Source organism: Hipposideros armiger, unplaced genomic scaffold, assembly GCF_001890085.2.
Source record: "Hipposideros armiger isolate ML-2016 unplaced genomic scaffold, ASM189008v1 scaffold_42, whole genome shotgun sequence".
Taxonomy (NCBI): domain Eukaryota; kingdom Metazoa; phylum Chordata; class Mammalia; order Chiroptera; family Hipposideridae; genus Hipposideros; species Hipposideros armiger.
Genome location: NW_017731392.1, coordinates 2153621 through 2176472, shown reverse-complemented (window position 1 = coordinate 2176472; position 22852 = coordinate 2153621). Strand labels below are relative to the sequence as shown.

Below are 22852 nucleotides of genomic sequence, written 5' to 3'. Positions count from 1 at the left end.
AATTTTCCATGTGGCTTTTACCTTAACAGCAGCTCTTCTTTTTAATGATAAGTAATATATGGACAAATGAATACAACTCCTAATGAGTTTAATCATACTGCAGATTTTGGAAGCACCCTAGAAGCTAAGTCAAACTTCCTTGTAACTGTAAACCTATTTAGAATACTTTAGTGTAATTACAAGAGACATTAGAGATTATTTAGTTCAACCTCCTCACTTGACAGATGAGGCACAAAAACGCAAATAGGGTAAGTCACTTATCCATAAAAAGCCACAGGCAGAGCTGACATGTGAACCCAGACCAATCCAAAACTCTTTATGGAGATACTACAGCCTAAACAAACTCTTAAGTAACCAAAACAAAACAAAATAAAACCAAGCCATGAGATGGAGAATATTCTGGTAATATTTCTTGACAGGGACAACTCCAATTGGCGTTTTAAAAACATAGAATTAGGACTGGTCAAGTGGCTCAGTTGGTTAAGAGTTGGCTTGGGAGTGCGAGCTCTGAGCAGCAGGGCCTCTGATTTGGTTCCCACATGGGCCAGTGATGCTGCGCCCTCTACAGCTAAGATGGTGAACAACAGCTCAACCTGGAGCTGGGCTGACGTGAGTGGCTGGTGACGGCGTAGGCTGCAGTGGGGCTGCCGTGAGCTACTGTGAGTGGCTGGTAGCCGGCAAGAACTGCTTTGAGCTGCCGTGAGCTGCCATGAGCAGCCGTCCAATGGCTGGTGACCGACTGCCTCAATCGGGAGGAGCACAATGATAATACCAACATGGGTCAGTGAAGCGACATCCTCCACAACTAGACTGAAGAACAAAAGGACAGCAGCTTGTCTGTTCCCCTTCCCCAATTCCCTAACGCTGTTCCCCTCTCCCAATTCCCCAATAAAATCTTTAAAAAAAATAAAAATAAGTAAAAACTAAAAACATAGAATTAAAAGTTATTCTGGTCTTTTGTGTGTATTAGAATACAGCTATTAGGTATATGCAATGGCAGTGTTAGCTATAATATGTTAGTCACATATTATGTGGCTATTATACATAAGATACTTAGTTTATGTATATGAAAATATAACAAAATGAACAGTCACAATTCACACATTTCACTCAGAATTCACTTTTGTTCATTGTGCAGGGATAAAAATGTAAAAAATGACTAAATTATAAAGAGTTGGAAAAATCATAAAACGTAAGGAAAAAACAAGAATAAAGAAAATGAAAAAAGGTGACAATAACAGGAAATACGGTACCTTTTTCCCATGAGATCTGATTCTACCCAAAGATACTGGATAGGTATGTGTGCGTGCACGTGCAGTCACAGAAAACTCTACATGCTGGTCTGTTTCTTTTCTCCATCCTGTCTTTTGCTCAGACATCTTTTTTTTTAAAGATTTTTTTTGGGGAATTGGGGAAGGGGAACAGTTTTGGGGAATTGGGGGAGGGGAACAGTGTTGGGGAATTGGGGGAGGGGAACAGTGTTGGGGAATTGGGGGAGGAGAAGTGTTGGGGAATTGGGGGAGGGGAACAGCCAAGTTGTTGTCCTTCAATCTTAGTTGTGGAGGGCGCAGCAAGCTCAGCAACAAGTCCAGTTGCCATCCGGCCCCCCGTGGGCAGCTTGCGGTGGCTCAGCTCAGGATGCCATGTTCAATCTTAGTTGTAGGTGGGCATAGCCCACCATCCCATGTGGGAGTTGAACCGGCAACATTGTTGTTAGGAGCACGTGCTCTCACCAGCTGAGCCATCCTGCCACCTGTTGGCAGTTCAGCAGCAGCTCAGCTCAGGCACAGCTCACTGGCCCATGTGGGAATCGAACTGGTGACTTTGTTGCTCAGAGCTTGCACTCTTAACCAACTGAGCCACTCGGCTGGCCCCTGTTCAGACATCGTGACTCCAAAAATACATATTCCTACTCCAGAAAAAAAATCTATAGGTGGCTACTGCTTTCATATACCTCTCACTTAACCAAGGTAAGCTTTTTGTGGAAGTGTTATTTCTAGAAGAAAGGGCCAAAAAATAAAATGATCCACAGTGATGGACATTTCAAAGAAATTCTCCTCTCTTTCCCTAGAATATACTCTTATTCCTATAACTTACTCAACATTTTGTACATTTAATTTGGAATCCACCCAATGTTAGTAACACTTGACCTGAGAATCCAACAAACATTTGGGACAACTATTCCTAGTATCCCCAGGAAAGTCACTTAACTTCACCAAAATAGTAGTAGTAGTAGTAACATAATCTTTAAAAATTACAAAACATAATTGATTTTCTTAAATACAACAACAAAAAAATTGCCTCAAAAGAAGCTATTCTCACTTATAGTGTCAGGTTAATATTATGTACCAATAAATATTATGAGTTTATTTTGAAGAAAATTCTTGAATTGAAAACTAACTTGTACCTTTTCAAGGTCTGGATCCTGAAAGGGAAATTTACTGATGACTATTTTATATTCTTCTTCATTAACAACAGGAATGGGGCTATAATTATCTTCTTCAAAAATGTCCCTGTTAAGGAAGAAGAGAGAATTGATATTTTAATATTAGGAAAATGTATCATTAGAGTGCTATAGGGCAATATTTTAAAAAAAAACTGTAACAAAAGCATTTTTATTTTGTCAGTTAAAGGTCTAAATAGGAAAACACTACATAATCATCCAGAATTTCAAATAAGTCTTGTCCCTCGGCATTCATGTGCAACCTCTTCCTTCCACTTGTACTTTTAGTTTTCTGATCTAGAACAATTCTCAAGATGATACAGTCTAAATGAACTCGTTATCTACCATCTATAACTAAAAACAAAACCATGAAATGAAGAGGATTCCAGTTGTATTTTTTTTTCCTGCCACCTGTTGACAGCTCAGCGGCAGCTCAACTTGGGCTGGGAACTGAACCGGCGACCCTGTTGCTCAGAGCTCCCACTCTTAAGTGAGCTCTTAACCAACTGAGCCACTCAGCTGGCCCCTCCAGTCGTATTTTTTTATAGGAACAATCTCAAGTTGTGTGTCTTGTGTTTTCTCTCTTCCCAACTACATCATATGACAGCAATGTCTTCTACTGTTCAGTGTCTCATAATGTAATCAGAAAAAACCTTTTATAGACAAAAACCTTACATACTATTCACCAAATATCCACATGCTCTCCACACAGCTCCCTTGCAAATAGGCAGAGCTGTATGACCAGTTTTGGCCATTAGGCTGAGAATGCAAGTGATATGTGTTGCTTCAAGTCTAAAGCATTTATGAGCTAACCATGTGCCATTTCTTCCCATAGTGACAGGGAGACCACATGTTGAGAAAGTAGAATCACGAAAGCACACAGCTGGGTTAGGGTTATTAGACCCACTATGGATTTGTGTGAGAGGAAAATAAAGTATCTGTGTTCATCCACTGAGATTTTGGGCATTTTTGTTACTGTAGCATAACCCAGCCTGTCTTAATATACCTGGTGTCCAATCATCAACTTCCTTTTAATCAGTAGTTCAATTTGATTAATACTTATTGAGCATCTTTTTATGTGCCAGGCTCTGGGCTAACTGTGATGCAAACTCCCTACCTCATGATGATAAAAGCAAGATCTCTGTTCTCTAAACTAATAGGAGAGTGCCGGCCGAGTGGCACGTTGGTTAGGAGTTGGCTTGGGACGCCAGCTCTGAGCAGCAGGGCCCCAGTTCGGATCCCACATGAGGGCCATTGATGCTGCGCCCTGAAGAACAAAACGACAGCAACTTGTCTGTTCCCCTTCCCTGATTCCCCAATGCTGTTCCCCTCCCCCAATTCCCCAATAAAATCTTAAAAAAAAAACAACTAATAGGAGAGATATACAAATTATGTTTATAATGATGTGTTATACAGACAATAAAAAAGGTACAAAGTTCAGAAATAAAACAAAGAAAGTGATTAACATTATCAGAGTAGATGCAGGACATCTCATGAAAGTTTTACAGAGAAGCTATAGGCTCTATAGGGTTTTTAAAGATAAGAAACAATTCTAATGAGATTATGTGACAACAGCATTTCAGAAAGATGAAACATAACATGCAAAAGCATGAAGGGTGAAAAAGTATGAGCGTAGGGGGAGGGGGAGTAAAACCACAGGTAGTGCAGTAGTACTAGAATGTAAAGTATATCAGGGATTATAGTGTAAAATGAGGCTGGGCAGATGAACAAACTGAGGCATCCAGATTTTATTCTGTAGGTAATGGAATACCATTAATAAGTTTCAGGCAGAGGAATGTCATAGGAATCTTTCACTATGTGGAGGATAAACTGGGGAAAGGACAATTATGCACACAGAGAGGTCAGTTAGAAAAACTGGGGAGACGGTAGAAGAGGGTAAAGGGGGTCAAATATATGGTGATGGAAGGAGAACTGATTGGGTGGTGAGCACATAATGTGATATATAGATGATGTATTACAGAATTGTATACTTGAAACTTATGTCTTTTTACTAACCACTGTCACCCCACTAAATTTAATATATAAAAAGAGAAAGACTGAATCTAAATAAAAGGTGATGAGAATTTGAATGAAAGCTATACTCGTGAGGGCAGAAAGGAAGTGGCAGAAACAAGAGCTTTTAAGAAATAGAATATACAGGATTTTAAAACTAAATGAGTATTATGAGGGAAAGTACAATCTTGATGAATTTGTGGTTTCTAGACAAGGCAAATGGACAAATAATGTAAACCTCACCTCATCAGAAACATGTACTGAGGCAAGGAATACAAGAGAAGGATATGGTTTGGGTAGTGGATAGACTAATATCTAATTGATAAATGGGTCTTAGGTCTTGATGAGAGATTAAAAATAAAGGCATAGGTTTGTAAATCATGGTGTGCACAAGGTAGGTAAAATAAGGCTTTGTTTACTTAAAATATAGTGAGAGGCTTCAACTAATTCTATTTCCTTCTAAACAGTGTTTACAGTAAGGGTTAAAAGGTAAATTTCAGGGAAGAAACTACTAGAAAACCATAAACTACTCACTTTATCCAAATATCAGGGAATCAGTTAATATGCAAGGAGAGATAATTTAATGAATGGTACATACATATTCTGAAAATGTTCATGTAGTCTTTTTTTTTAAATTTTATTGTTAGTTTCAGGTGTACAGATCAATGCAATAGTTATTCTAATGTAGTCTTAAAAGTGATCTGTTTACTGAACCTAATTCTATAAACATTTACTGAGTTCCTTCTACACTGTGCAAAGCACAATACTTGGGATTAGGCAATCAAGAATATAAATAAAAGACTGGTGCTCACAATATAGTTGGAGAAAACCACACACAGATAAACAAACTATGACAGTACTCAGATTATAAATTCTATCATGTAAGTAGCCATGTTTTAATTATTCAGTACTGATGATAACTTTTACTTTTTCCCCATTTAATTGTTAGGTTGTCAATTCACTACTTGTAAAATTGCTGAAGCTACAAGTCAGGGATAAAGAAAGCTTAAATTCTGCTACTTCTTATAAAATCTAAGCAAAAAGCATGATCTAGAAGAATACTGAAAGCAGAAGTCAAAATGTATTTGTGAATTATGTACTACAACTGACATGCTATCATTTGTTCTCCCCCAAAATTACAATGGATGATAATGTTAATCCTATCTCTATCGGAATGAACCCATTAGCTTCCCAGAGAGAAAACAAAACCTCATAGTTACCCCAACCTTGGGAGCAATCTCACTACTAGAAGTCTTAAGATAAATAAGAGAGAACAGCTGACTCAATACAAATCTATCAATAATTGTGAAAATGTAAACACTCTATTTAAAAGGGCAAGTTAATAACATCATATTATTATATTTAAAGCTATCATATTACTACACTACACTGTAGCATATATATTATAGATTATCCCTATCAGTAAGCACTACCTCTATTTCTAAAATACTAAATATAAAAATATCATTGATACTTATACATGACTCATCAAGACTGTCAATTATCCATTTGGGACAACATCCTTACCATATCACTACTAAGGAATGTTAACACAAAATTCTTAAATAGGGACTTATTTAGTTGATTTTAATAGAACTGTATCACTTGGTGAATCACTTAGATATTTTAAAAAGATTTCTATCACAGTATTCAGAAGGTCAATCTTCCATAGTTTTAAAAATTGATGGGGTATATGTCAAGCTGCTGTTAAATCATGTAACATATTTTCTGTTTTAATCTCATCAAATATTATTGTCACATTACTTCTATCATATTTTGGGTAAACTAGATCTAAGATCTCAAGATTGACTTCTTTTTTGGAAGGGAGGGAAGAAGGAAAGAAAAAAGGAAGGGAGAAAAGGAGGAAGGGAGAGAGGAAAGGAAAGAAGAAAGAAAAAGGGAACGAGAAAAGTTTGTAGAATTTAAAAAGGAGGGAGCATATTTCTCTTTCCATGGCAATACAAAATTACATAGTTATTAAAATATTTTGTCACTCTAGCCAAGTGATTAAAGCAAAAGTAATTTTCTTAATTAAATGCTTTAAGATTTTTAATTTAGTTATGCTATTTGTAAAAATACCACTTTCCCCAAACAAAATTTAAAAGCTATAAATTTCTGTCTCTAATACTAAATACCTTTGAATACTTATAGCCTTTTATCTAATCATTCATTGGGGGGGAAAAAACTAGAGAGATTAGTATTAAAAGTAGCACATTTAAAAATTAATTATAAGTGGTGCAGCCATTGTGCAAAACAGTATAACAATTCCTCAAAAATTACATATTTACATATAATCCAGCAATCCCACTTCTGGGCATATACCCAAAAGATTTGAAAATAGGGACTCAAACAGATATTTGTATACCAATGTTCATAGCAGCATTATTTATAATAGCCAAAAGGTGGAAACAATCCAAATATCCATAGATGGATCAATGATAAATAAAATGCAGTATATACATACAATGGAAAATGATTCGGCCTTTAAAAATGAAATTCTGACATGTTACAACATGGATGGACCTTGAAGACATTATGCCAAGTGACATAATCCAAACACAAATAATATATAAATATTATATGATCCCACGTATATGAAGTACCTAAAATAGTCAAATTCATAAAGACAAAGTAGAACAGTGACTGCCAGGGGCTAGAAAAAGAAGGGAATAGAAAGCTATTGTTTAATTGGTATAGAGTTTAAGTCTGGGAATATGAAAAAGTCGTGGAGAAGGACAGTGGTGATGGTTTCAACATAAATGTATTTCATGTCATTAAGCTGTACATTTTTAAAAGGTTAAAATGGTAGAGTTTATGTTATATTTTACCACAATAAAAAATTATTATAAGCATCTTAAATTGCTAAATGCAAAATCAATTACTGTAGCATTTGACAAACTTTTGCACCACATCAAGGCACCACGGTTTAGACTAACCTGAAAACTCCAGCCCATTTCTTAAGCAGTGTTTCATTGTATTGATCTCTTATTTCAAATAAAAGGTCGAAAAGTCGGTTCACTGGAAAACCATAACCCTAAAACATACATAAAAAAAAATAAGTTAAGGATATTCATTTAAAAATATTGGGTATACTGGAGAATTATTTGAATGTGATCACTATAACACATTGCATGCCATTCCAACAGTAAGAAAAAAAGGAATCATTTTGACTTTACAAGGTTGCCTTAGGTAGAAAAGAGGCTAGAAACAGTTTCATGAAGCTCAAATAATTTTTCCATTTCTTCTGTCTTTTCACTCTGGATTACCTTGTTAGCATTAAAAAGTATTAGGGCATTTCTGCCCCTTCCCCACTGGCACTCCCCCTACATTGCTATTTCCCTCTGTCCCTCTTTCATTTCTGGTGCTCCCACCTTCTCTCCTGGCAGCTCAACTCCAAGCCAGTGGGGGGAGGGAGGGAGAGAGGGGGTGTTGAGGAATTGGGGTTCTAGGGAGTATGAGCAGCAGCCTCACTTCTGGAAAGTTCAGGAACCTTGGAAAGGAGAAAGAATAAAACGCTAGGAGGAAGAGAGAGAGAGAGGGTAGAATGGAAGGAATCTCACTTAACTTCTAACCTGTACTTCTGGTCTTCTATCCACACAATCTCAGGACAGACTGAGAATAAGACGTTCATCAATAAGAAGGATCAGCTGTTGCCAGAGAAGGGCTGTGGGCTGACTCCACCCCACTACCCCACCTTGCTGACTGTGCCTGCCTCAGTGTCCCTGCCCTCGGGCATCAATATGGACAAAGAGTCCAAGTCTGACCAGCTAATCCCATATAGCCAGGCGTCTGTTAATGGTGGCCCCTGTGCCGTCTACCGGACTGATGACTGCTGATTCTGGTTTGGTAATCACATCCCCTTGTGACCACAGCCTCATCAGCTCAGACCTTCCCCCTTTTGGCCCCCATGACTGTCTCAGCTCTGCCTCCTGGCTCACAAGCCCTGCAGGTTGTCCCTGACCTCTTCAAGAAGGTATCATCAGCCCTAGGAGGAAGGGGTGAAGGTGGCAATATGGTTCCTAAGCAACCCAAACTGAAAGAAGAAGAGGATGCTGGAATCAGGACTACCTGAAATAAATGACCCTTACGTCCTCTCCCCTGGGGATGATGATGACCATTAGAAAAACCTATAGGAAGCGAAGGTTTCTGTGGCACAGAAAATGGACAAAGCCTTGGGCTCATGGATTCAGTTCCTGGCTCCACCATGAACTTGCTATGTGACCCTGGGTGCCAGATGTGCTGACTGACATTCTATACAGACAGAGATGCAGATCCACTCCAAGTCACACACTGAAGCCAAGCACCACAAGTGCCCCCATTGTTCCAAGACCTTCGCCAACAGCTCCTACTGGCCTGGTAATTCCGTATCCACTAGGGGACCAAGCCCTACAGTTGTAACTTCTGTGTAAGAAATCCTTCTGGGGCCAGCCAAGCGGCGCGTTTGTTAAGAGCTGGCTTGGGACGCCAAAGGACCCCGGTTCTGATCCCACATATGAGGGCCAGTGACACTGCCCTCTACAGCTAAGATGCTGAACAACAGCTCAACCTGGAGCTAGGCTGCTGTGAGTCACTGGCAACGGCATAGGCTGCAGCCCCTGCTGCAGTGGGTTGCCATGGGCTACCGTGTGTAGCCAGCAGCCAGCGTGAGCGGCCAGCAGCCGCCGTGATCAGTTGTCCAGAAGCTGGCGACTGATCTGTCTTGCCCAGGAAGAGCACAATGATGGTGCCAACTTGGGCCAGTGAAGCAACGTTCTCCACAACTAGACTGAAGAACAAAAGGACAGCAACCTGTCTGTTACCCTTCCCCCAATTCCCCAGCGCTGATCCCATCCCCAATTCCCCAATAAAAATCTTAAAAAAAAAAAAAAAAGAAATCCTTCCGCCAGCTCCCTCACCCCCAGCCGCACACCCGAATCCACACCGGTGACAGACCATATAAATGTGCACACCCAGGCTGTGAGAAAGTCCACACAGAGGCAGCACAACAAAGATAAATACTTCAAGCACCACAACTGTCATCGAGCGTACACAGATGCAGCCTCGTTAGAGATGCACCTATCAATGCATAGGGTAGAGCCTGTCAAGGTATACACCTACACTATCTGTAGTCAGGCATATATGTCGGAAATGTACCTTATGAAACATATACGCAAACACAACCCTCCTGATCTCCAGCAACAAGTACAGGCAGTGGCAGCAGCGGCCCAGGCCCAGGCTCAAGCTCAGACTCAGGCTCAAGCCCAAGCCCAGGCTTCCCAGGCATCGCAGCAGCAGCAGCCCCCCAGGGTGGGCGTGGGTGTGGACAGTAACCCCAACCCTACACCCCCATGTTCCTTTGATCTGATCCCCCTATAAGACAGTGGAGCATCATAAGGACATCTGCCTCAGGATCACCACCAGCACCATCCCAGTGGAGCACCTGGCCAGCTCATAGAAACTTGTGCTGCCACCCACTGGAAAGAGGGGAAAGAAGTTCTGGTCCCTTCTTTCTCCAACTCCTCTTGGCGGAAAAGTCCTCTTCTTCTTTGACAGGCTTTGGCTACATCTCCTTGGGCCTTAAGCACCACCTTCCTTCACAGGATACCATCCTTACTTTCAACTCCTCTTTAAAAGGAACATCAGCCCTCCTGATTGGCAAAGGAATACTGAGCTGGTAGTATAATACAGCAGCTTCCCCTCCCAAGCATAGCATTTAAAAACTGGGGGTTGGTGCTCAAGGGAGGGATTTGCTATGACCTCATAGAAACTTTTCCAGTGTGGACACTTCACACTCTCCTTACCCTCATAATCCTCAAAGTTCAGGCTGATAGAAGACTAGAGGCTGGCCCTCCCAGATACTAGAGAGAAGGGAGCCTTAAATGCAACCAGCCTCCTGTTCTAATCTTGCCTGTGAAAGAACAGGTTTCCCACATGCCCTGATCCCTGGGAGTTGTTTTCTTCCTCCTCATGGTCTCACTTCAGTTCCTACTTAATGCTAGCGGAAGGAAATCTGGGTGGTGGTCAGACCCCCTTTATTTGTAAAGGGGCATGGACTGAGATGTGGTCCCCAAGAGCCCAGAGATCCCCAAAATGATCAAGCATTGCTTAGAAGTGTGGGTTTTCCTTGGAGTCTCTCCTCTTCACTGCCATCCAAGGCCCTGTACTCTGTCTCCCCTTCCGCAAATCTAAGGAGCTGTGGGAGCTTTGTATTCTTTATGAAATCCCACAACAAGGGGTGTGGCAGAGAAGGGAGAGAATTCAGGGCTAACACAAGGACTAGCCTTAGCTCCCTAGGTGCCATAGTCAGTTGCTGGACACTTGATTTCTATATAAATATATAGATACCTACTCATCACGGTCATTTGTGCTTATAAGATAATCAGGGACTATGTGTCTCCCAGAGCCCATGATCATTGTACTAAGGTAGAACTTGTATCTTCTAATTTCTAGTTCAGGGTTCTTTCCACTACATCATATACTTTTTTTTTTTAACAACAAAAATACTTTACTCCCATTGAATGACCAATATTTTAAAAGATGGTAATATTTCCTGGGCTCTGTCCAAGCTTCATAATCAGGAAGAAAGTGGTATGAAAGTTCTGGATAATAGGAGAATACCAATATATATGTAAACGTTTGGTTACTACTAATTTACTACCATTAATCCACAATAAAATAAATGAGTGTGGTCTATTATTTTGATTATCTTTAAGTACTTAAAACAGCCATTAATTGAATGTTAGATCATCACCCACCTGCAAAGTATCTGCAAATATTACAATGAGATTCTTCAGCTCCAGAACAAGATCAGGATCAGTGCAATAGGACTGTGAGGGAGAGGGGCAGTAGGTGTAGGAGTAGAAACACAAACAAAAACCAGTCATTTGGTTAAAAACTAAGAAGTAAAACTTAAAAATTTTTCCTTTAATCTGCCAGACTTAACAACAAATTTTAAATCTTAGTTATTAGTTAGATCCACAGCTGGCTTCTTTTATTCAGTAAAAATTCTTAGGGAAAGATCATATCTAAATAACATATCTAAAGTATCTATATTATATGAAAAAGATTTTTCCTGAAATTTGCGCACACTAAACTTTGGTAAAAACAATGATGCTCGTATTTCTACTAGTTATTTTAAACTCAAAAAATGGATTATATATAGAGAGACCACATATTTTTAGTTTTCAATTATTTATTCTCTTATAAAAAAGACACAAATATATTACTTTTACCAATACAAGAATGTCAATTTAAGTATCTTCGTAGTAATTCACCAAAAGAAAATAATTTCAAAGGGATAGTGAAATTCATTCTGTCCCCTTAACAGTATTTAATAAGATTTTGAGTGTGATATGTTGCACTTAACATATTATAATCTTGTATTTGATGTCATGGAATTAATAGGAAGCATACTATAATTTTACATATTCAGAGCTGTTCTGAATATAAACCATGATAAAATGTATAGTTCTTTATTAATATGTTAGGAAAAGTTGTAGTTCACTGGACAAATAGTGTATCAAGAACCTACGTTCGTAATAAATAAAAATGTAGTGTATTTATAATCTAAATATCACATAAACTAAAAATCCTCCTCTAAAATATTTCAATCTCTACTGTCAGTAATAAAATTATAAATTATAAGTTACAAAATTTTAAATATGAAGAGATTTTACTAAGGGTAAACTACTAAAATTGTATGAAGTGAAAGTCTATACTGAGCAATCAATTTCAGTAGTCTTTGTACCATTAATATATTTATTATTGCCACAAGAGGCACATTACAAAAACATTTGATCATTTTACTTTCATTCGTTAAAAAAAACAAAACAGGGGCCGGCCGAGTGGCTCAGTTGGTTAAGAGCTCGCTCAAGAGTTTGAGCTCTGAGCAACAGCAGTTCGATGCCCGGCCCGAGCTGAGCTGCTGCTGAGCTGCCAATAGGTAGCAGGATGGCTCAGCTAAAAACAAAACAAAACAAAACAAAACAAAACAAAACAGGGCCGGTCAAGTGGCTCAGTTGGTTAAGAGCTTGCTCAAGAGTTTGAGCTCTGAGCAACAGTGGTTCGATTCCAGGCCCGAGCTGAGCAGCCGCTGAGCTGCCAACAGGTGGCAGGATGGCTCAGCTTAAAAAAACAAACAAACACAAAACCTCATTATATAAAGGTTAATTATTCAAATGAGTTCAAATTTTGACAATTGCATATTTTTTAAAATTAGTAATTGTATTACTGCAAACAAATTATGAACATCGAAGAACAAGTTCTATTGAGTTTTAATGGTGGAGTTTATTTTGGAAGCAAAGAATTTGGAATGATAATTAAAAACCCTTTCTTCATCATGTTTTTCAGTGACGTAATGAAGAGGTCAGTTGAGACTAATGAGAGCAACTTAATTCTTCATTTTCTATAATGTTGGACTACATATGTCTTGGGAAACCCCAGTTGCAAAAATCACAGCCCAATATTACCCAACAAAAGCCTGACATTACTACTTCCTAATCTGAGCAATTACCAAAAATATACAGAATGATGTAGTACAGTATTCTTCAGACATTATGCAGCTCAGAAGTCCTTGAAGTAACTAAATTAAAAATTTAGTAACAAATTGTCTGACTTACTGAATGAGCTCTAAGTACAGCAATTATCTTTGAGAGGGCCATGTTCCACAGTTCATCAGTATACGCCCTGGTTACTAATCCTTGGGTCACATGTAAAATGTGGTCTTCCACCACAAAGAACCTAAAAACAATAATTACCAACATAGCATGAGTTTTAAAAAAATTAAAACGCAAATAGAAAATAATTAGTTCTGACAATATAATATAAAAATAATAGTTATTTCCATAGTAGATACATACCCTACAATTTGAGTGAAATATCTTCTATAGCCATCAACTGTTTCATGCTTTAAATGAAAAATAAAAATCAATTTAAACCAATACATACCAGTAGCATAAAAGTTCCAAGTCACTACAACATTTATTAACAAATATTTATTGAGAACCTTCTATATGCTGTACACATTTTTAAGGCACCAGGGATACACTGGTTAATAACAAAAAGTCCTTACCCTCATGAAATTTGCATTCAAAAGGAGACAGACAATAAACAAGTTAAAAAGTAATATGACTTCAGAACCCACCTCTCAGCAGGTTAACTCAAGTCACCATCATCCCTCACCTGGGTTATTATCATTCTCCTACCTAGTCTCTCCAGCCTCCAGACTTAACTTCCTAGAATCTAACCTCCAGATAGCTCCAGGATGATACTTTTCAAATAGTAATCAGATAATATATCTTCTACCAAAAACCTTCCAATAACTTCTCATCTGATTCACACAAAAATTCAAATTCCTTGCAAATGGTCTACAATTGCCTATTCATAATTTTAACAAAAGGCATACAGGAAAATATTTGATCATTTGAATTTCATTCATAAAACTTCATTACATTATTTGAAGTTTATTTCATTATTTCAATTAAGTTCAAAGATTATATTTTGCTTATTTCATGAATGTGATCAAAAATTTTAAACACACGGTGTTTTTCAGGTTGGGAGGGGTATTATTACTTTTTAGATTAAGAATATTATGATAAAAAAATAGTCTATATGACACCAGATGTTTCATATTTCTAAATACTTGCTTATTAGTTACATTTTATAATGTTCCATTTGTGCTTAAAAGAATCTGTTTCTACAGCTGTTGAAACAGGATTCTATATAGTCCATAAGCTCAAGCCTATTAAGTGTGTTCTGTATTCTTACTGATATATATTTGGTTTATAAGATACTACATGCTTACAAACCCACTATGCTATTTATCCTTTAAGTTGTGGCAATTTTGCTTTAAATATTTTGAGTCAATGTTACTAAGTGCTTACAGGTTTAACTTACTATTTCTTATCAACTCTGAGACATGAATATTTTATTTTTATCAGCTTTTCTGTGTTATATGAAAGTACTGTATTTACTTTTCTACTCTTTTAGTGGTTACTCCAGAAATTACATTATGTATACTTAAGTAATCAAACTCTAACATTAATCAACATGTTTACTCTTCTGGACAATTCAGAAACTAGAATGATTTCATTTATTAACTTCCATCTCATTCTAATGTTAATGCTATTGTATATTTTTAATTCTATCTTGTTTTAAAGTCCATAATATTTTATTATTTCCTACAGTCAACATAGATTTACTCACTTTATTTACATTTTCTTTGATATTCACTCCTAGCATTTCCTATCTTCTATTTGGCATCACTCTCCTTTTGCCTGAAATAGATCCTTTAGAACTTCCTTAGTAAGGGTGTCTTGGTAGCAAATTCTCCTCTTTTTGTTCGAAAATGTCTATCTTTGCCCTTGTTTCACTGGATATAGAATCGCAGGTTAACAGTTATTTTCCATCAGCATTAAAAATATTCCACCGTTTTGTTTATCTGAAAATAATTTTTTCTCCTTGGGTATTTTAAAGGTCTTCTCTTTATCTTTGTTTCTAAAGTCAAGTTTATTGAGGTATAATTTACATACAGTAAAATTAACCCTTTTTACATGTAGCATCCAATGAGTTTTGATAAATGTAGGTATTTGTATAACCACCACCAAAAATCAAGATGCAAAACATTTCTATCTCACAAAAAAGATCCCTCATGCCCCTTTATAGTGAATCATCTGCTCAATTCCAGCCCTTGTCCTCTGATCCCATTCTGTCACATAGATTTTCCTTTACAGAAATGTAATATAACAAATCATACTGTACATAACCTTGTGGTATCTGAATTTTTTCACTTAGAATAATGCTTTTGAGATTCATCTGTGTCACTGCATGTATCAGTACCTCTTCTGCTAAGCAGTATTCCATCACATGGATGTATAGCAATGTGTTTATTCACTAGTTCATAGACAACTGGGATGCCTCTAGTTTTTGGTATTTATGAATAAAGCTACTATAAACATTCACATATAAATCATTATGTAAAGACACATTTTCATTTCTCATGGGTAAAAACCTAGAAGCAGGACTGTTGGGCCATATGGTAAGCATAAGCTTATTATAACAAGTTGCCAAACTATATTCCAAAGCGTCAGTATAATTTTAATACCCACCAGAAGTATATGCGAGTTCCAATTGCTCCACGTCCTCATCAGTACCTGCTATTATCAATCTTTTTAATTTTAGCCATTCTAGTAGGTATGTAGTATCTCGTGCTTTTAATTTGCATTTCCTTAATGAAAAGTGATATCGAATATTTTTCATGTGCATTTTTGTCACCTGTGTATCTTTGGTAAAATGTCTATTTGGATCTTTTGTCCATTCGTCTTTAATTATTTAGTTATAGAAGTTCTTTATGTATTCTGGATACAACCTCATTGTTAGACACAAGTTTTGCAAATACATTCTTCCTGTGTTGTCTTTTCATTTTCTTGACAATGCCTTTTGAAGAATAGCAGTTTTTCACTTGAATGTTTAATTGGTCAATTTTTTTCTTTTATGGTTCATGCTTTATGTATCTCACTTAAGAAAATATTGACTGCCTAACCCAAGGTCACAAAAATGTTAACCTTTGTTTTTTCTACAAGTTTTACAATTTTAGCTCTTATATTTAGTTTCATAATCCACTTCTTGAATTAGTGAATGAGGTAAGAGTCAATAGGTTTTTTTTGCACATGGATAATTTAATTCTCTTGTGATAAGACATGCTTTGGATGATTTCAAGTCTTTTACATCTGTTGAGATGTATTTTATAGCCCAGAATACGATCTCCGTGAACCTTCCACATGCACTTGAAAAGCATGTGTATTCTGCTGTTTGGGGTGGAGTATTCAATAAATGTCAATTAATCAAGTTAGACAATAATATTTTTCAGGTCTTCTATTTTCTCTCTTTGGCGTTGTGAAATTTCATCGTAAGGTCTTTAAGAATGCATTCCTTTTTATTTAACCTACTTGAGATTCCTTAGGCTTGACTCTGTAGGTTTCTATTTCTCAACTGTCCTGGAAAATTCTTAGCCATTATGTCCTCAAATACGCCTCTGTCCCATTTGTTCTATCTTCTCTTTCTGAAACCCCAACTAGAAATATGTTAGACCTTCTTTCTGTATCCCCTCGCTCTTCTGTATTTTTATCATTTTGTCTCTCTGTGATACTTTCCAATTTCTTCAGATTACCTAATGCACCAACTGTTAAACCTATCATAAAATTTTTAATTTTGGTTAATATATCTTTAATTTCTAGGTATTCTACTTGATTTTTCTTCACATTTTTTTGGTCATTTTTTAAATAGTTTCTTGTTCCCTAATTATATCAGCAAGCTTGCCTTTTATTTCTTTAAGTATTTTAAATAGTGTTATTTTATATTCATGGCTAATAGGTCAAATATTGAAAGTCTTCTAGGATTTATTTCTGTTGTCAATATTTCTAATGATTCTCATTTTTTGGGTATTTTTCACTATAAATTGCTAATTTTCCTTGAAACTTTAACAATGAATATTCCTTAACTTTGGTATTAAGGTTCAGAGAAGATCTGTATTTGCTTCTAGTAGGCACCTGGACGCAATACCAGCATGGAACCACGTTAAACTAAATTTTCAACTTGAGATTTTTTTTGACTATCCAACTAGAATAAACTAAGTTGCAAACACGTGAGGAACTGTTTGTCATGAATTCTCAGACATTTTTTTCTTATTGTTGTTCACTCAGTACCAAGATTTGAGATAGGCGATTTCCTTAGAGTATTTGGCAGAAGGAACAAAGAGATTTTGTTAGATGGTTTTTATCTCTAGGTCATCATAATAATGGGGCTATAATTCTTTGGAGTCTCAGGTTTCTCTACAAGGGAGACAGGTACTTTGGGTGGCTCTGGGCTTGGCCCTACGTACCCCCATGTCCTTGAGAAGGACATGGTTTCCCATTCAGCAGATGCCCCCAGGATAAACGCTACATTTAGTGCTTCATTAAACTTATCTCGGTTTCTGTCTTCATTTAGGTTTTCCTGTTTTATAGTCAGATGTACTGAGGTATAAGTTACATTAAAAAAACAAACACTCTTTTTTACGCCTTGTTTCTATGAGTTCTCACAAACACATCTAGTCATGTAACTATCACCAAAACCAACATGTAGAACAGTTCCACATTCACTTAGTTTTTGTCCTGTCTATACTTTCAGTACATTTAGAAGCAACTTAAAATTTAAAAAAAATGTTTTATCCAGTATCTTCAGTTGTTTTTTCAGTGGAACAATTAATCAAGGTACAGAGTCCACCATATTTTAAGAAACTAATTATCACTACCTGACACTTCATATATTTGCTTGTTTATCTTTTTATTTATTCTCTATTTTATTTGTTTACTGTATATCTTCTACAATAGAATATAAGTTCATGAGAGAAGGGACTTATCTGTTTTGTTCAATGCTGTACCCTTTGCACCTAAACCAATTATTGGAAACAGGTGTTCAATAAATATTTGTAGTTGAATTAATAGTGATGCAAGCTCTGCTGAAATTAAAGCAAGGCAAGGGGATAAAAAGTGACAACATAATCAATTCAAAATTTTCATATACTTACCATATTTGACTGGGGTTGTAATACCAGTCTTGCTTGTTTCTTTCTTTGTTTTCGGTAATAATTTTCAAATGTTTCCTCATCACCCTAAAATAAAAGCAGCAGGGTAATGAGAACACACACACACACACACACACACACACACACACACACACGAGATACTTACCAAAACAGAATGAATGTGCAAACATCGGTAAACTGGGGAAAAATCAACAAGGTCCTGAACAGTTAAGACCTGAAAAATAAAACCATTTACAAGAAATTATAGGTCAAACTACTAGTCCACTGTTAGATAAGGTCAAGTTAAACAAGGAGATTCATGGATTTCATGTTATAACATTTATCATCTATAAAAAGCATACAATACAAACACAATGCCTTTTTCATTTTGTTTTGGCATTTGTTCAGTTCATTCTTTATATATTTATCATCATTGGCTGTTTTAGATTATAAGGTAATAAAGGGGAGAGACTGTGTATCTTTAACATGCTTGGTAGATTACCAGAAAATTTCTATAGATAAATAGATACATCATTATTGCTTTCGGTAAAGGTGGTGCATGGATTTAAAGTTTAGCTGTAGACAAAGTTCCTTCTCTTATGTAGCTAAGTCTTATAATTTATCATTATTTAATCAAACTGAAGACATAATCACTATTATTTTAAGGAACACTAATAACAAAAAGAACACTACCACTTGAAGCTATGATGTCATTAATTTTAAGATGTATCAGATTCTAAGATGTTATATTTTAAAAATTGCACCTCGGAATTGATGAAATAGAGTAATATAAAGTTTCTCAAACTTGAGAAACTCTTTAAAGGAACACATTTCTATGCTCAACATTTTTATGCTCATAAGTCCCCAGAGTGGACTTATTTTTATTATAGTGTTACTTATTAGGGAAAGTGATAGAAACAAAATGTAATAATAAAATAGGTCTGAAAGAACAAGGAAGCAACCAAATTTTTCTTAGATATGGATTTGGGCATTGGGCATGATGGTAATGCTCCCAGCAGTTAACAATGTGCAAAACAGACTAGGGAAAAATCAAGCAAGAAGACTAAATGTTCCATTTTCACCAATCTGAATTTTAACGGAGAAGAGAATATAAAGATTCTCTGAATACTGATTAAGAAACAACAAAAGGTAGATTTCAAAAAAAATTTATTTAATTTCAAGGGACAAATCAGGACACACTAATTAAGAAGACATTAAGAAGACATTAAACTATCTAAGGCTGTTCATTTATCTGTATTCATTACAATATCAGATATCTGCACATATGTATACATATATGTAGATATAAATACACACATATACACATACATATGAGTAATACATATACACACATACATTTAGATACACACACATATATATACACACACACAGACATAAATACATACAGACAGTCCCTGACTTACGGTGATTTGACTTGACCATGATGTGAAACGAATACACATAATTATATGAGATAATCAACACTTTATTATAGAGTTTGTGTTAGATGATTTCACCCAAATGCAGGCTAAGTAAATGTTCTGAGCACATTTAATGTAAGCTAGACTAAGCTATCTATTCAGCAGGTTAGGTGTATTAAATGCATTTTTGACCTGAAATATTTTCAACTTATGACAGGTTTATCAAGAGGTAAACCTCATTATAAGTCGAGGAGCATCTGAAGTCTCCCTCATCCTCAGGCATACATTAGATACGTACATACTATACTTTTCTTCCAGCCATAGAGAAGGCCGTGGGCCCATATTCACACAGTTCTTTTTATCCATCAATTAAAAGTCCTTACTATGCCCCAACTAAGGTTTTGAAAAAGAATTTAAAGTCTCATAAAAAGAATTTAAAAAGAATTTAAAGGCAAAACTTATAAACAATTGGGACTAAATAAGCTCCTTATGGTATTAACTAAATACAAAAAGAATTCAAAGGAGAAGATAAAAAGTAGGCTCAACAGAAGACTGGAGAGAATGAAAGGAGCAATAGGACTAAGAATGAATTTGGATATAGAGGATAAAAGAAAGTAAATATTTAAGGATAATCTCAAAGTTTCTAGACTTATCAAGACTTTTTTAAGAAATAAAAAACTTTAATCATATTAGAATTATTTTTCACCAATTAAAATAGAAAAAAAAAGATAGACTATCCAGAATTAGCCTAAATGGCAAAGTCAAGACATCATGAAATTAAATGTTAGCCACAGATAATTAAAATATAAGTGATCACTACAAAAAAAAAATCATTGGATTTATACTTTTACGCTAATATAGAAGAACTAGTTTCAACTATGATTTACAAATATACAATAATTTACAATATTTCCTGTTTATCTTACAAATTATGCAGTCTATTATTTCAGATCATTTCATTGCCCTAATAGCTCCTTACTAACTGATCTACATAAATTCAATCTGCACATGGGAAGACTGAGAATCACACACATGTACATTATAACTCAAAAGGAAAAATTCATCAAAAGAAAGACAAACTAACTCCCATCATCACCTCCTCTTCATTCTCATCCTCTTCCTCAAATGTATGTTTCAATTCACTTGCATTCCTTTCTTCTAGAATTCTATCATTTATATACATCTTCTTCCCAAATTTTACATTATTTTGCTTTGGCAGAACAACACTGAAGGTTTTCTGCTGTTGTGCCTGTTTTGGAAAAAGAAAATTTTGGATTATTTCAAAATTATGGTAAAAACTGGTTCAAGAATTTGTTCACATTTTCTTATATTTTTAATAATGTCTGTAGATGTAGGATCTGGAGTGATGCCCCATTTTTAATTTATGATTTGTGCCCTCTTCTCTTTTGAACAGTCTTGCAACACTTGTCTTTTGTTGTTGTTGTTGTTTTATAATAACTATCCTGACAGGTGTGAGGTGACATCCCATTATGATTTTGTTTTGCATTTCTCTGATTGTTAGTGGTATTGAGCATTTTCTTTTACACCAGTTGGTCATTTGCATGTCTTCTTTAAAAAAAAATGTCCATTCAAGTCTGTAACCCAATTTTTAATCAGGTGATTAGTTTTACTATCGACTTGTAAGAGTTCCTTAACATATTGTGGAGATTAACCCCTAAGATATATAGTTCGCAAATCTTTTCTCTCATTCTGTAGGCTGCCTTTTCACTCTGTTGATTGTTTCTGTTGCTGTGCTGAAGCTTTTAAGTTTGATGTAATCCCACTCGTTTCTGTTGTCTGTGCTTTTAATGTCATATCCTCCTTTTTTAAAATTTAATTTCATATTGTTTTTCTAACTTTTTAAAAAATATATATTTTTTTAATTTTATTACGGAACAGTGTGTTTTTCCAGGACCCATCAGCTCCAAGTCAAGTCGTCATTTCAATCTAGTTGTGGAAGATGCAGCTCAGCTCCAAGTCCAGTCCCCGTTTTCAATCTAGTTGTGGGCGGGGGGCACAGCCCACCATCCCATGTGGGAATCAAACCAGCAACCTTGTTGTTAAGAGCATGCACTCTAACCAACTGAGCCACCAGGCCGCCCCCTCTCTCATTTCTTAGGATCAACATTTAGATCATTTGATTTCAGTCTTTCTTTCCTAATTTGTAAATTTAAAGGCTACAAAATTTTCCTTAAACATAATTTTTGCTGCATTCTGTAAGTTTTGATATGTCATATTTTCATTATAATTCAATTCAAAATATTTTCTGGTTTCAACTGAGTTTCTTCTTTGACCCATGGGTTATTTAGAATTTTAGGTCTTAATTTCCAAACATACAGGGATTTCTACTTATCTATTGATTACTGATTTCTGGAATAATTCCAGTGGTCTGAATACATACTCTGTATTATTTCAATCATCTGAAATTTACTGACATGTGCTCTATGTTCCAGAATATAATCAATTTTAGTAAATGTTCCTAAAAATATGAATATATTCTGAAATCACTATATACTTACTGACTCTAGCAGTTACTGGCTCTAGTAGTTACTAAGACTAGTGCAGACTCTCCCATTATGTTTGTCTAGTTGTCTGTTTATCCTTTTAATTCTGACAATTTTTGCTTTATGTATTTTAAGACCATAGTGCTAGATGGAAACAAACAAATTGTTTCTTTTCCTGATCAACTGAAACTTTTATCACTATGAAATGTTCCTCTTTCTCTCACTACTAATGCTTTTTGTCTTAAAGCTGACTTTCATATTAATATACACACATCAGCTTTCTTTTGGTTAATGTTTACATGTCTGCTTTAAAATATACAATATTTTCCATCCTTTTGCTTTCAACCTTTCTATATGTTTATATATAAAGTATGTCTCTGTAAGCAGCATGATTTAAAAGCTTTTAAAATCCATATTAATTCCCCTCCCAATTTATATGTGGTTGTTGTTTTGCATTGTAAATTCTACATTTTTGTAAACCCCATAAAATGTTTTTGTTTTATACAACCAATGTATATGTACAACCAACTAAGTAAATAGTTGCCCTATTTACTTACTGCATCTCTGGGCTTCTAATTGGGATCATTGTCTTGATGTCTAAAAACACTAATAATTCTTCTAGTGTACATCTGCTAGAAACAAATTCCCCAGGCTTTGTTCATCTGAAAAATATCTTTATTTCACCTCCATTTCTAAAAGATATTTTTGCTGGCATAGAGTTCTAGGTTGACATAAAATAAGGTTCATCAGCATTTCAGATGTATTATTTCATTGTGTTTTGGTCTCCATCAATTCTGAGAATCAGCTATTGATTGGTATTATTATTGCTCTTTTGAAGGTAACATATTTTTTCCTCTGGCTGATGTTAAGATTTTTCTTTACTTTTCAGCATTTTACAATTACAGCCAGTCCTCAAATAACGTCGTTTCAT

General features: G+C 35.8%; 1 protein-coding gene and 1 pseudogene across 4 annotated transcripts in view; one reads left to right on the top strand and one right to left on the bottom strand.

The window, feature by feature from the left end:
• EXOC6 (exocyst complex component 6) overlaps nt 1-22852 on the bottom strand; it is a 163790-nt gene that overhangs the window by 89617 nt on the left and 51321 nt on the right. For 2 of the 4 annotated variants that reach the window (XM_019639114.1, XM_019639113.1), the window contains exons 7-14: nt 20514-20666; nt 18163-18231; nt 18000-18083; nt 13294-13340; nt 13054-13174; nt 11191-11262; nt 7393-7490; nt 2408-2513 (exon numbers count right to left, since the gene is read on the bottom strand). In XM_019639114.1, coding sequence (XP_019494659.1) covers nt 2408-2513; nt 7393-7490; nt 11191-11262; nt 13054-13174; nt 13294-13340; nt 18000-18083; nt 18163-18231; nt 20514-20666 — 750 coding nt within the window. Of the gene's footprint in view, nt 1-2407; nt 2514-7392; nt 7491-11190; nt 11263-13053; nt 13175-13293; nt 13341-17999; nt 18084-18162; nt 18232-20501; nt 20667-22852 lie in introns of all 4 variants that reach the window. The other 2 variants (XM_019639110.1, XM_019639112.1) reach the window with 1 other exon arrangement.
• LOC109380912 (zinc finger protein 384-like) lies at nt 7911-9890 on the top strand (annotated as a pseudogene).